This window comes from Heliangelus exortis, chromosome 7 (genome assembly GCF_036169615.1).
Source record: "Heliangelus exortis chromosome 7, bHelExo1.hap1, whole genome shotgun sequence".
Taxonomy (NCBI): Eukaryota; Metazoa; Chordata; class Aves; order Apodiformes; family Trochilidae; genus Heliangelus; species Heliangelus exortis.
This window is the reverse complement of record NC_092428.1, coordinates 27,412,087-27,425,934: the sequence shown is the minus strand read 5'-3', so window position 1 is coordinate 27,425,934 and position 13,848 is coordinate 27,412,087. Positions and strand designations below refer to the sequence as shown.

Genomic DNA, 13,848 nt, shown 5'->3' with positions numbered 1-13,848 from the left:
CTATGATAACCTAATCAAAATAGTAGAGCTTTGCAATTTATTCCACTATAACTTCACACACATGCTCCCATGATGTTATTAAAAGAAAGCAGGCTAATTAATGAATTCAAGCCTCCAATTTTATTTTTCTCCATAAGAACCAGAAATGCCCACACATGACTACTTGGACTAAAAGGCTAATAAAAACACTCACCTAAATACAGCTATTAAAGGTGCATATATTGAATCTCCATCATATACATACATGTGGTCCCAACTACATTCTGTGGCAAAGTGATTAAATCTTAATCTTAATATTGCATTTGGGCTGGAAAAAAAAAAAAAAAAAGCAAACACTGATGTGAAACATTATTTACAATAATGTAAAAAATATTTAAAAGTATTGAGCTCCTAAGATAAAGAATGTACACAAAATTGATCACAGAAGCATAACTGTATTAAACTTAAATTAAAATTCTGAGTACTAACTAAACATTTAGAAGAGTTAAACAGCAAAATTCAGGTCAAGTAAATATTTCATCTTAGAATATTTTAAAAATAGCATCTTTAGTACAAGTCCAATAACATTAACAAGAGAATTAAGTTCACAAGGTTTCATCAGTATCCAAACCCACAAATTTATAGCAATCAAAATATCCCATTTTAATATACTAGCTTTATTTTACAATGTAGAGGCTGTGAGGTTTAAAGCCTTTCAATACAAAGCCACCTACACATCCCCATGTCAGTACTGCATGGAAAAATTAAAATCTTAAACTACAAAATTCATGATATCAAGTAATATGAATGCAAAACAATATTAGTGCAAGATTTTGTTTTTCCTCTTCCTCTATCTCCTCTCCACACTCCCTCCCCTCCAGGGAGTCAGATTTCACCAGTCTTTGGTGGAGATCCAAGTGGTGACTCTGACATTCCTGAAAGGGGAATTTTCTCAGATGACATTTAGCAGACTCCTAAATATATTCCATGCAACATATTGATGATTTTATTTTATTTCCTTTTATTCCCACCACCACCCCGACAGACTCAAGTGTAGTTTGTCAGTTTGGGAGGCATCCAAGCTTGTTTTAAGAGAGGATGTTTTATAGATATGTGACTTCCTTGTGACATTTTGCACTGTGTTACTGGATTGCATTAATTTTCCATACACTGTGCAGCTTATTGTTTCCTCCAGCTGCCCACTCTACCATCTTCTGCAAAGAGGGAGAACAGACAGAAGACCATCTTCAAAGCTGAGTTTGTATTCAGTCCTGAGGCATCTTTCAACTTTAGCACAGTGCAGTGCAAATATTCCTGAGCTAGCTTGGCTAAAAAAAAAAAAAAAAAAAAAAAAAAAAAAAAGTAGAAGTCTGGCTTTGTCAGAAAGATACTCAGCTAGAGCTTAATCACCTAAATCCTGAAGGTCCCTGAAATGGCTTTGCAACCTGTAACTTCATTGCTGTTATGTTTAAACTACTATCTGCATAGAAGCAGACCAAAATTAGATCAGAAAGTTCATTAGTGAACTGCAGCAACAGAGGAGGCATCTAAAGTAAAAGAGATTAGAATGATGTTATAATACAAAATAAAAATGCAAAAGGGGCAACTTTCTTCTGGAATGTTTGTAGAGCTCAGACCGAGCTAAATTCCTCAGTAAAATCCTGACTCATAGCCTGGGGGAAAAAAGTCCCACAGAAATTTAACAGTACTTGAAGCCATTCCTGATTTATCACTGGAGAGTAAGGTAATGAGTTAGATAATAGGATTCTGTAACATTTGGAACTTACTTAAACAGGCAACAAATTTATCATAGGGTTTTGAGAGCTTGCAGTGCTGGCCAAATTCCAAAATCAGCCTAACTTTTGCCAGCAATCTGAATGGGAATGGAATATGGCCAACTCTGAGCAGTCCTGAAAATCTTTATTCAACTTCTTTTATTTTTTTTTTTAATCTTTATAACACTTAAACAAAACCAAACAAGTAAAAACCCAAAACCTTTTTATATTGCATCCAGATGCAGTTGCTGCTTGAAGAAATCTATGGATCTCTAGAATACACAGTACAAAACTCTTAGGAAACTTAATTTATGAAAACAAATACTTACTATCCTTCAATTAACCATGTACATTTAGTTTTATATTTATAATTTATAGGTCCATCTGTTAAATATCCAGAAGGTTCTGTTAACCTATAAGAGAAAAAACAGTGCTGTAATAAACCAGAGACAACACAAGAGAACACTCATCATCAACGTGCCAGTAGATTCTTTCTGGATGGAACAAAAATTGGCATTGGGAAAAAGTTAGGTCTCTCTTCATATTTCTTATCACAGTATTTTTGGTCATAAAAGTTAGAATTCTGATTCTTCTGTATCATCGATCTGCTTTCTTTCCTTAGGCAATCACAAAACTTCAAACTTTTCTAGTTCAGTAGAAAGCAAATAATATGTATTATTTAAATCATCCTCCACACCAAAATGGATCTAAGGCGATGTAAAGGGTTTGCTGAGCTTTTTAAAAGTGGCTTGATTTTGTTTGCTGTCTCTGCCTGTGGTCTTCAGTTCAGGAAAGAACATTAATCCCTACAGATCCTCCCAAAGCATTACTCCACCTTTGACAACTTGCAGGTTAGGGACATTTTCAGCCTTTCTACTGCTTTGGGGTTAATGCTTCTCCTATGAGTCTGCTAATGTGAACTCACATAGAAATGCATCATCTAGAACATCCTGCAGGAATACTTCCCACACAAATATGAAAAGACATCTCCACTGTTATTATCCTGAATCTATCTCTTGGTACCTTCACCTGACATCCTTAAGTCTGGTACTGGATGAGATGATCAACAACAGTACCCTCTTCACCTGCTTTTTTTCCCCTCAAAACATAATGATCCGCGCTGCTTCCCTCCCTTCTCTCCACTGTCCCTTTTCCAGTCTGATAAATCCTTGCTGTTATTTGCCATATGGAATATCTACATTTCATCACCCCACTGTTGGTGTTTATGTCTTTTCTAGTCTCCTATTCCCTTTCTGAGGTGCAACACAGAGAGATCAGCTTATCGTGTTCAAGAGGCAAGTGAAGCATGAATCTGTACACTGGCATAATAAGGATTTCCACTTCATTCTCTCTTCCCATCCTAACATTTTACTTACTCTTTCAATAACTGCTATGCTGACATTTTAAACACAACTAGCTGCTATAATTTTTTTTCCATGTGATAACAGATATTTCAAGATTCATTACATTTAGAAATTCATTAAATATAGAAATAGAATCTTTTTCCTCCACTCACATATATTACTTCACATTAATCTATAGAGTGATAAAATAGCAGATGAAATTCAATTATCTACTAGCATAAAAGCTTTCTGAAAAAGCTTACTATCTTCAGCACACTGTGGCTTTACTATTTACCCCATTTTCTAGTTCCTTTATGATTATGTTCTGTCATTCAAGGCTTAACAGAAATATTTGGTGGCCATACTGCACTGGCTGAACCAACCACCCTGCTTTTTAAAATGTTACAGCAATGATAACAAATATCAATACATACTCAAAAATGCTCATTTCTTTCACTTTCATGAAATATGTTTCGTATGGAAAAAAAAAAAAAAAAAAAAAAAAAGAAAGAAAACCAAGAAGCACTTGGGGTTTTTCTGTTCTGTTGCAGGCTTTTGAATAAATCAATAAATTAGATCTAAGTCCAGAGACAACGTTAAACAATCTTAATCTCACCAAGCCACAGTTAAATTTTCTCACCAGTAGTACAAGTGAATAAGAATTCAGTATCTGCTATCCTACCATCTTTAAAGCTGTATAAACCAATTCTAAAAATATCCACTGCCACATTTATTGCAAAATATTTACATTTTCACTCAAATCAAACACTAGCTGCATACTTATCAACAGTAATTCCAAACCTAAAACTATAAACACTCAAAAAGGAAATAAAAACAAGGGAAGAAGAAAGAAGAATGTAGGAGACAAGGTGCAGACAAACTCCTTGGTTTTACAGTAAGTTCTTTCCCCTCTACTGGAAGAAGTGGCATCAGTTTGTTAGGCACACTGTAAGGCACTCTTTAGTCACTGGTAGTTTGCATGAAGATCTTTACCCAACTTTCCTTTTAATGAAATGGGACAAAGCTCTCTAGCATGGGGAGCTCTCAAAATTATTGTACTTCCAAACATTTTCAAGGCATAAAAGCAGTATCAATAACATATTTCATGTCTCTGAATGAAAAGAAGAAATAAACAGCTGATAACATGAGCAGCAGACTAGGAAGAAATAAAATAAAACAATGAACCACCCTCTATTTCAGACAGGTGTCAGGAAATTTCCTTACAAACCCCAATACATCAACCTGGTCCAGGTGCTGCAGTATAACACACTTTCATCTTTGTACACACAAGAAATGGGTTTTTCAGGATTATTTCTGGTTTCTTAACATATTATTTAAATTGTATGGACAATGCTGAATATAATCTCAGGCTCTGACTTAGGCTGCAAAGTCACACATCACTTAGTCTGAAATCAAGGTAATATTGATGCTTGGTCCCTAGCAGAACTTTAATAAAGCTGATTACAGAAGCAGATCCCATGTCTGAGTGTGTCCTAGGCTGAAGTAGGTACTTTATTTAAAAAAAAAAATAAAAAATAAAAAAATACAGTGATGCATAAAATTCTAATCGAAGTAATTTTATAGCTGTCATATGTCTCACATACAGGGGTAAGGTCTTATACAGACCTTGCTGTATCTATTGCAAGATACAGCAAGACACAACATTTATTTTGCTGGAAGAAGTGTGAGATACCACAAGTGTTCATTTGCAGTCATGACCATCTCCTTTGTAGCTGTATAACTCAATGGAGGTGACTTACAAGAGTTGTTTTTATTAGATCAGCCCTTTGGCACTAGTAAAGTGCAAACAATTTCCCTGCTCACCTAGGCTGATAATTTTTTGATAAATAGTTTCTTTCAGAAGAATAGATAGCCTTTGAAGCAGCTATTGCACTTTGCTGAAAAAAAGTAGAGAATAAATAAGAGTATGACATTGCTTTGTAATGATGTTTGTAGGAAATGTAAGATAAAGGACTTTTTCTGTTCAAAATAAATACATAGCCAGACAGAGGGGTATTACTTTAAGTTTCTGGAGTCATACCAAGAACTTTTCTATATCATTTTTCTTTCCAATTATCTAATTTCTAATTATCTAATCTCAAACCCCATAAATAACCCCTGGATAAGCAGTACCTCTTACCAAATCAAGGGCAATGTTCTCCATCATATAAAGCTAGGTATTCATGGGCATAGTTATTCCACTGGGATGAACAGTGATCCTGTCAAATAACCAAAATCCAGATGAGCCAACACGACCTTAGTCACACAAGTGCCTACATGCTGCACCCCCCTCCCTGCTCATTGCTGAGGGAGCTTCAGGAATGAGGGGACAGGCAGAAGAATTTGTGTGTCCTGCTTAATCACCACAGGTTTATCACACCTAGACTCCAGCTTTATAAATAGAATGCACAGGGGAGCAGCTGATATTGCATACTGTCATTTTAAATTGCATGCCAGCTATCACAAGCACAGCAATTTTTAATTTTTTTTTATTTTTTTAAGTTGGCAGGGTTATAATCAAAACCTAGAAAGAATTAGAGGCGTGTGACAAAAGAACAGTTCCCTTCTCTGTGTACTCTGAAACAAATCAACCAAATTATAGAAAGAAGTCAGGATGCTGCAGAGCAGAGTCAAAGACTTTGAGAAGCATCAGTGACAGATTGGTCACTCACCAAACCCATCAGTCTGTACCAGCCTGTCTGAGAGACACATCACACCACAGGGCTTTATCTACCAGGCAGACAGATACCAGAAGAGCAAGAGCTGAAGGGCTGAAGTCAACAGAGGGCAACTGAAACATCAAACAAAGGAAAACCTATATTCCCCTGGAATATTATCATTGTTATAAAATAATGGCAAATGTAATTGAGTTACAATTCACAACGGCAGCATTTCTGTTTACCACTGCAGAGCTTTTAAATCAAGACTGATGCCTTTCAAGAAAAGATAAAAAGCATGCTCTAGTTCAATCAGAAACCACTGGTCTAAAATGGAGTAGTCAGATGAAATTTATGGCCTGCAATACAGTAGGCATCAGAGCAGGTTATTAAAATGGTTCTTCCTAGCTGTAATATTTATAGATCTGTGAAACTCACAGCCATGTCACTTCCTGTATCTTCCTGTAAGAGAAGAGTATTGTCAAATCTTTCCAAAAGGAGCACTAATTTAAACCAGAATACTCACTGGGTATTTTCTATCATCAGCAGAACATGAAGATCCACAAAACTGCTGGTAGATGGGCAGACAGAGGTCTGATTTATAATACCAGTACATTAGAAGAAACAAAGCATAAGGCATATTCATAATAATACAAATATTTATGGCTAAATAGTAGAAGGGGTTACGTTGACATTCATTTATCTGAGTATTACTCAGTGTCACATTTCTCTTCAGAATTTTATGAAATTCTGGATTACTTTGCAATGCCTACTTCAGATATATCTGAATAAGATACAGAGCATATTTTGCTATATGGATTCATCTCAGTATCAGTATTTCTGTGGCAGACAATTACTCTCTCCAGTACTGCAAAATTTTCCTCCATCACATTCTCATCTTTATGAAAATCTGTTGTATTAAAAAAAAAAATAATCAACAACCATGCTTCAAACTTGTGAGACTATATCCTTCATAAAAACACGTAGCTGCAATCTTCCTAGCCCAAGATCTTGTGCCTAACCTTTAGAACAGGAAAGGAGGCTCTTCATGTAACCCAGCTGAGATTAGCTGAATACCTTAAGGTTAAAAAACTTGTGGCCCACCCTACAGGACAAACCAGAGCCAGCGAGCACTGTGAGATCAGAAAGAAACACAAAAGAGACCAAGAGGCCATTTCTCACCCCTTATAGGAAGTGACAACTCCATTACAGTGCTCCAGATGGATGCACCACAAGGAATAGATGTGGAAGTTTGTTTGACCTGAACTAAAAACTTTCAGGTCTCAAGTAGAAGCTGAGACACAAACCACTGAGGTGCAGGGGAGACAGCAGATTTCCTGCAGGAGCCACTCTCATTTTAAGCAGTTTATTTTAAGTAACAGACAGAGAAGGTTTTTTAATATTTTATTCAAAGGAAAAAGCTAGATTTTCATTTCCCAGGCATAAAGCATTGGTCAGCAGCTGACAAAAATTCTAAGAATTTGTATTTTATTTTTCTTGCTCTTATGACATTAGGAAGAAATTCTTTTGTTGAGGGTGGTAAAACCCTGGCACAGGTTGCCCAGGGAGGTTGTGGTTGCCCCATCCCTGGAAGTGTTGAAGGCCAGGTTGGATGGGGCTTGGAGCAACCTGGGCTGGTGGGAGGTCTGATACTCAATGGTCTTTCAGGTACCTTCCCATCCAAACCACTCTGTGATTGCAGAACCTTGCTGTCAGTTGATTATTCTTCTTCACAACACTTATTAAAACAGAATACAGTGAACATTCTGTAGTTCTAATCTCTCCACAATGAATAATTGGGAGCAATAAATATTTAATACATTAAGCAAATATTTGCATATGCCAATCACAGTCCTATACTTGTTACATCCTGCTTTGCATTAATAGAAGATTTTAAATTTAGAAACAGTAAGGACATACACAACAACTTCCCACATGCCAACTCATCCAAGGCATGCTCCCAGGTAAGCTCCACTGTGTTAACTGATAAAGTAATATTTAAATGTTAAGTATGTTAAATGACACAGTAAAATGTCCCTACTGCTTAATTCCTTCCTTGAACATTTTTTAAAAAACTCAGGTTCCAAAAAAAAAAAAACAACCCCAAAATTTCCAGAAAACTAAAATGAAGACTACAGTACAACATTTTTCCCCATAAGAATATACCTTGTATATCAAGAAGCTTAACACTTTTGTACAAAAACCTATATTTTTTTGAGTGTTTAGTTTTTAGGATTTTCATGGTATTTTGTTTTGGTTGGTTGTTTTTTGTGAAGTTAGCAGGGGTATAATCCCTGGTTAGTGCAAACCATTAATTTAACATTTAACCTCAACTGGTATTTTGTATCCTCATTATTTGTCTGTGAAAAAGGCTGTTATTCTATAGTTCATTTTTGTAATGTTGGCAGAAACTACTGAAAAAATACTGCGTAGGAGCAGACGTTCCTCTCAGAGTACAAACTTACATGGCATCTTTCTTAGGCATTTTCACTTATATAGGTTTAAAATAATCCATTCCCTACCTCTTTAATGTAGAAAGTCCCCCTGAAAGTAAGTAGCAGAATAACTAGGAGGAGCTAACACAGGAGGAGCTAACCAGTATTACTCTGGTTCATCTTACTGGTGTTAGTTATGCCTACTGAAGTACAGAGATTTGAACCCAAGCCCATCAGTGCAACTTTTTCCAGGCAGTGTTGTATGTGCTCAGGGTAGTTTGAATGATCTGGAACTTGCTGCATGGGAAGTTTCATTTGGGATCACTTCCTCGGTAGGAAAAATCTATTTTTGTTTCTGTGGTGCAAGCATTCACACAAAAGATGAGATGGTAACTCATGGGTACACTAAATAGTGAGAAATCCTACTCAAAAAGAAAAAAAAAAATAAATGGATTCCACAGGAAAAGATTTAATCTACACATATTTACCATGAAGTAATTTTTAAAATAATAATAATTAAAAAAAAAAAACTTACATTCTCCGTAACAGAATTTTTTCAGTTACTCAACTATGTCAAAAAGTTTTGAATTATCGTTCATAATCATTACTCATCCACCTTAAAAAGCACTAAGTGCAGATGACTTAAAACTCCAGAGCACATAAGAAGGTCCCTATGGTGACACCTGCACTGATTTCGTGTACTTTAATGCAAGTCATTCAACCAGTGAGAAACACGGTGCCATTTTTTGCCTTGGTTACAACTTGGCAGTTGCCAGACATCAGCACTGTGCATCAGAGAGGCAAGGACACAAGGTCTTCCTCTTCCTCATGATTCTAATTTTAAGTCTGAGAAAATATATTAATACCCACAGAGAAAAAGAGCTTCCTACTTTTACTGCATGCAGAGAAATTTTCCCTTTCATTTCCACTGACATCATATATCAAAAAGCTCTATTTCAACTTTCTTTGACAAAATGAATACCAGAGGCCAGGACACAAGGTGAAGAACAGGCACAGTAATCTCTCCCACTGCACAAATGATTGGACTGCCTTCATCTAACAGCTTGATACATAAATGGAGTAAATAACACCACTAAAATTGTAGCTTCACTGCATGAGTCTTGAAAAAGTCAGGGTGGCTTCTACCTGCAAACTGTTGTTCAGAGTACATACATATAAACTCTTTAAATTACCTGAGTTTAAGACATATACATTAAAAAAAAAAAAAAAAAAAAAAGAAATTCCAAATGCTGATTGACTTGAATCTAAGCAAAGAAAAACACCATTTTCCCTACTGTTATCCGTTAATTTGTTTATTTTTTATAACTACACAAACAAATCCAGATTCTGGAATAACAGCTTCTCCAAGAGAAGAGGAAATTTTCTGAGAGGGCTCAAAGCTAAAAAAAAGTATTTAACAAAGACAGCAAAGCCTAACAAAATCTGGTCTGTCAAGATTCTAATAATGTATGGGGGAGAACAGCAGAGTGCAGCCAGCATGATAAACACTTTGGGAAGCTGACTGAAGAGAGAGGCAGCAGGAAAAAAATACATCAGCTCTTGAAATCTCTAAATGCATTATTGCCCTGCAGTGGCTTCTTAGCTTTTTTGAATACTGATATTCACAAACTGCACTGAGAACAAAACCCCCCACAAAGATTTAAGAAATTATGTGGATTATCTTCACAGGAAAATTACTCCCTACCTAGAGCTTTTTTTGTGCCACTATTCACTCCCTAATAAATACAGTAGATGTCCTTTAGGTGACTCCTTGTTTTTAATATGACTTCAAAAGCACCTGATTCTTATCTGTGAGATGAAAAAAAAAACAGATTTTTAGATATGACAGCCTAATTGTTTAACACAAGTCCCCAAGCACACATATTCCACTGACTTCCCAAAGTTTAACCTGAAGTCAGAAAATACTTTCTCAATACAAATCTTTCTATCCATGGGGAGAGGAAGGCAAGTGGCCATGCTACATTGTAAGAAAATTTGAAATACTAAATACTTCATCACTGCAAATCATTTACAAGTTAACAACTTCAGAAGTTTTTATGCTATCTAACTTTCTACATATGGCTTTACATGTAATATTTATGACATTTCATATGAAATTGAGCGGAGCTGAGTCAATCTACAGAGCTCACCACTGAACTGCACACTTCCTATAGAATTGCTACATCAATTACCAGTTCAATTCTTGCTGATGTTTTCCAGGTGGCAGTGGTCCCCTTTGTCTCAGCTCTGAAATCAGTGCCTACCAATAGATACTGCAAAAAGTACAATACCTTCCAATGACCTGGAAAAAAACTTCATAGTAGGTTCTTCTCTCTGGAATTATACACACATTTCCAATTTTAGTATCATGGTTGGATTAAATCATACGAGGCATGCAACTACCCTCTGAGAAGTGCCCACATTGGTTCATAGATGTTACACAAAATTCTGCCTATAAATAGGCCTAGAAGTATGCTTAAAATTCTGAACTGATAGAAAATGAAGTTGGTATTTGATACAAACACAAGGCATTTTATATTTTCCGGTAAAATAATCTCAATTATGGTTGAAAGTTCTAGTTAGATACAAAAATCAAAAAAAGTTAAAAACCAGTACTAAAATAATTCTTGTTCAAGTAAGCAGCAGACCATCCACCCAATTAATGCATTAAACTTCTTGTACTCAAGAGTTTTTTGACATGGTTACTCATTTCCTCAAAAAAAGAGCAAGGTTTGAAATATTCAAAATTTTGGCTATTCAGTCTCAATTCAGAAGAATATACACAGCAGTCCCAAGGCTCTCTTGTGTATCCACCCAGAGAGCTACTAGAAGAAGCAAACAGAAATTACAAAAGGATCAGCCAGGAAATAAGGGGACATCTCATTGCTCCAACATTCTACAGTGTTTCAGCCAAGAGTTATTTTTATGGCCAACTGTTACCAAGATAACGAAGAAATAATCAACAGAAGGGAAAAAAAAAACAAACCAACAAACCCACAAACCACAAGACTTCAAACAGACTGAAGTGGTCTTATTACTTACTTATTCCCTACCTTAATAACATTATATTTCATTTTAGAGAAGTTCTGTACTCAAACAGAGAATGCTGTTTTATGAAATGACCCACCCAGCAGTAACACATCATCTTGCTCAGTGTTTAAGAAAAAAAAAGTTATAACTTTGATTCCTTTAGTTACTAGAGCAAGCTCTAAGCTTAATCATGTCATTTTTGGAGTAAGAAATAAAGCATTTTCTAAAATATTATTTACATGAGTTTGTTACCAGCTTTCACTTCATCTCTGCTGCCTAAAGTAGTATCATTCCAAATATGCTCTGCTTCAAAGTAATAATGTTTAATGCCTACAAGATTAATATGAATGAAGGATAAAGTTAATTAGGAATTTTATTTACTGCAGAAGTAAACACCACAAGTACATTTTTATGTATTTGTATGTAGCTCAAACATATGAATGCATATATTTGTATTCTGAGCCAAATATATCCAGAACACTTCCATAAATAATCAGACATGTTACTGCATCTGAAAGCGTGGGGCACAAAGCACATGGACAATTCAGGCTGAGGTACTTTGAAAAAGGTAATGAATGCACTCTGCCAGTTTTTAACTGTACTTCACTATAAATCTCCTTTTCATTTGTGACCTAGTTCAGGGTTTTAACTTAAGCTTCCTGAAGTAGCAGCCAAATGCTCTCAAGCCAGTGTGTCACCTACTTCTAAATTTCTCACCGTCTCCTGAAGTCAAGTTTCTAATAAACACCCATGCTCACCAAGAAGCAGGTATTTCCACCTTTCAGACATCTGGCTTGATTAATACTTAACCACCAAATTGTGTGTTTGTTAAGGACACAGTTCTCCTGGCAAGAAGCCACCTCCTACCATAAGGCTGCAAGCACCAGCTCCCAGCAGCTGTATTAAATCTGGAGTTATCCACATGTACTAAATGGACACACACAGTCCCCAAAGAGGAAAACAAAAAAAAAAAAAAAAGGTGACAGAAGCTTGTTTCATTCTATATTATTTATAATTTGTTTGGTTTTCAACCTTTTTTAACGCAGTATCCTCATTCTATTTTTTTAATGTATGTACACACACAATCAGCTCCTCCTCTCTTACACCTCTCACTAGCACAATTGCTTCTTCACAAGAGGTTCCAGTCCCTGAACACAACCTCAGACATTACAAATGTTGAGATGAGAAGATAACAGTTCTTTTTAAAACTTAATTGATTAATAAATTCAAAGGGCTGCTTGCTGACTATAATTCAAGTACTGTCTTTTAGATAATTAAACAGATAATCAGATACTTTTTGACTTCTGAGGGCAACAGCAATTATCAGGATATTACACATTTGCCTTAAATGCAAAGCACATCCCACTTTTTGCTTTAAAGAATGGGAATAATGGCTTTCCTTTCTCTGGGGTATTACAAGGCATTTTTGTTTGGAAATATGAAAGATTCTTACTAGCAGTAAAAATGATAGTTTAAAAACACAACTTTTGAGAGGTGTCATTTCACTCATTTTCTGCTAGACTTTGTAATGTATGTGTAAATCATAACATTGTTCACAACGTCCAGTACTAACTCTAGAAAAGAATTAGGAGATAACAGAAATGTATATTTTGGGTCCTTATGATTCCAGCTACCAGTTTCACAGGCTCAAACATTCCTCACATTGGAAGTGGGGTTTGGGTATTTGTTTGGGAAGGGTTTGGGTATTTGTTTGGGTATTTGTTTGGGTTTTGTTAGGGTTTTTTGGGGGGAGGGGTGTGGGGGTGTTGAGTGTATCTTGAACCTGTGACTTCATCTCTTCTGAAATGCAAAATCTCCAGAATTAACGAAAGACTGAAGTTTAAAATTAGAAACACAACTTGCTGGCAGTTCTAGCTTTGAGCTCATGGGCTCTCAACTGAAGTGAAACACCAAGGACAATTTACAGATAGTGATGAGAAAAGTGAGATGGGTACAGACAGAACTGTGCATGACATCCATGAGTTACTGAGTGAAATGCAACCTCCCATTTACTGAACTGTTTACAGAAAACCTCCTAATGCAACGACTTTGCATCTCCAAAGCTGCTGCTGTGGAATAACCTGACAACAAAACTGTACAAGTCTTAGACTCTTGTGAACTAAGTCTTAGTCTGTGTTACACATACTAGAGCAATTTTGTTTGGGTTTTGGGAGAAGGTCTTGCTGCTATTTTTACTGTTTGCAGAAACACAAGTCAGCATGACAAAAATGAACCATGCTATGTAAGTATAACAGCTTCATCTTCCAAATGTTTTCTCTTTTTTGTGAGTTTTCAGGATTTGTTTGTTTGGGGTTTGTTTGGTTTTGCTATAAAACACAAAACACTGAACTACCACAAATACACTACACAAAACTAATGGGAGTCCCTAAAAGGTGACACATACATTTTTAAAGCTTTACAAACCTTGACAAAAAGGTCACACCCAGGAAAATGAACAGGTTGCATCCTGCAAATTGACCCATCTGTGTTTGTTCCTCTACTTCTTGTGATAAAACTCAAATGAGACTGCACATGATATCCCATTTGCAGTCATACACCTTTAGGATTTAAAGGAGGCCCCATAGTAGCATAATTACAAAAGATACAACTCTGAATTTTTTCAGCTATG

At 35.9% G+C, this 13,848-nt stretch overlaps 1 protein-coding gene across 4 annotated transcripts in view; it reads right to left on the bottom strand.

Moving 5' to 3' along the window:
* Positions 1–13,848, bottom strand: part of ATRNL1 (attractin like 1) — a 462,013-nt gene that overhangs the window by 421,526 nt on the left and 26,639 nt on the right. For all 4 annotated transcript variants that reach the window (XM_071749487.1, XM_071749488.1, XM_071749489.1 and 1 more), the window contains exons 2-3: positions 2,084–2,167; positions 194–307 (exon numbers count right to left, since the gene is read on the bottom strand). In XM_071749487.1, the coding sequence (XP_071605588.1) occupies positions 194–307; positions 2,084–2,167 (198 nt within the window). The remainder of the gene's footprint in view (positions 1–193; positions 308–2,083; positions 2,168–13,848) is intronic.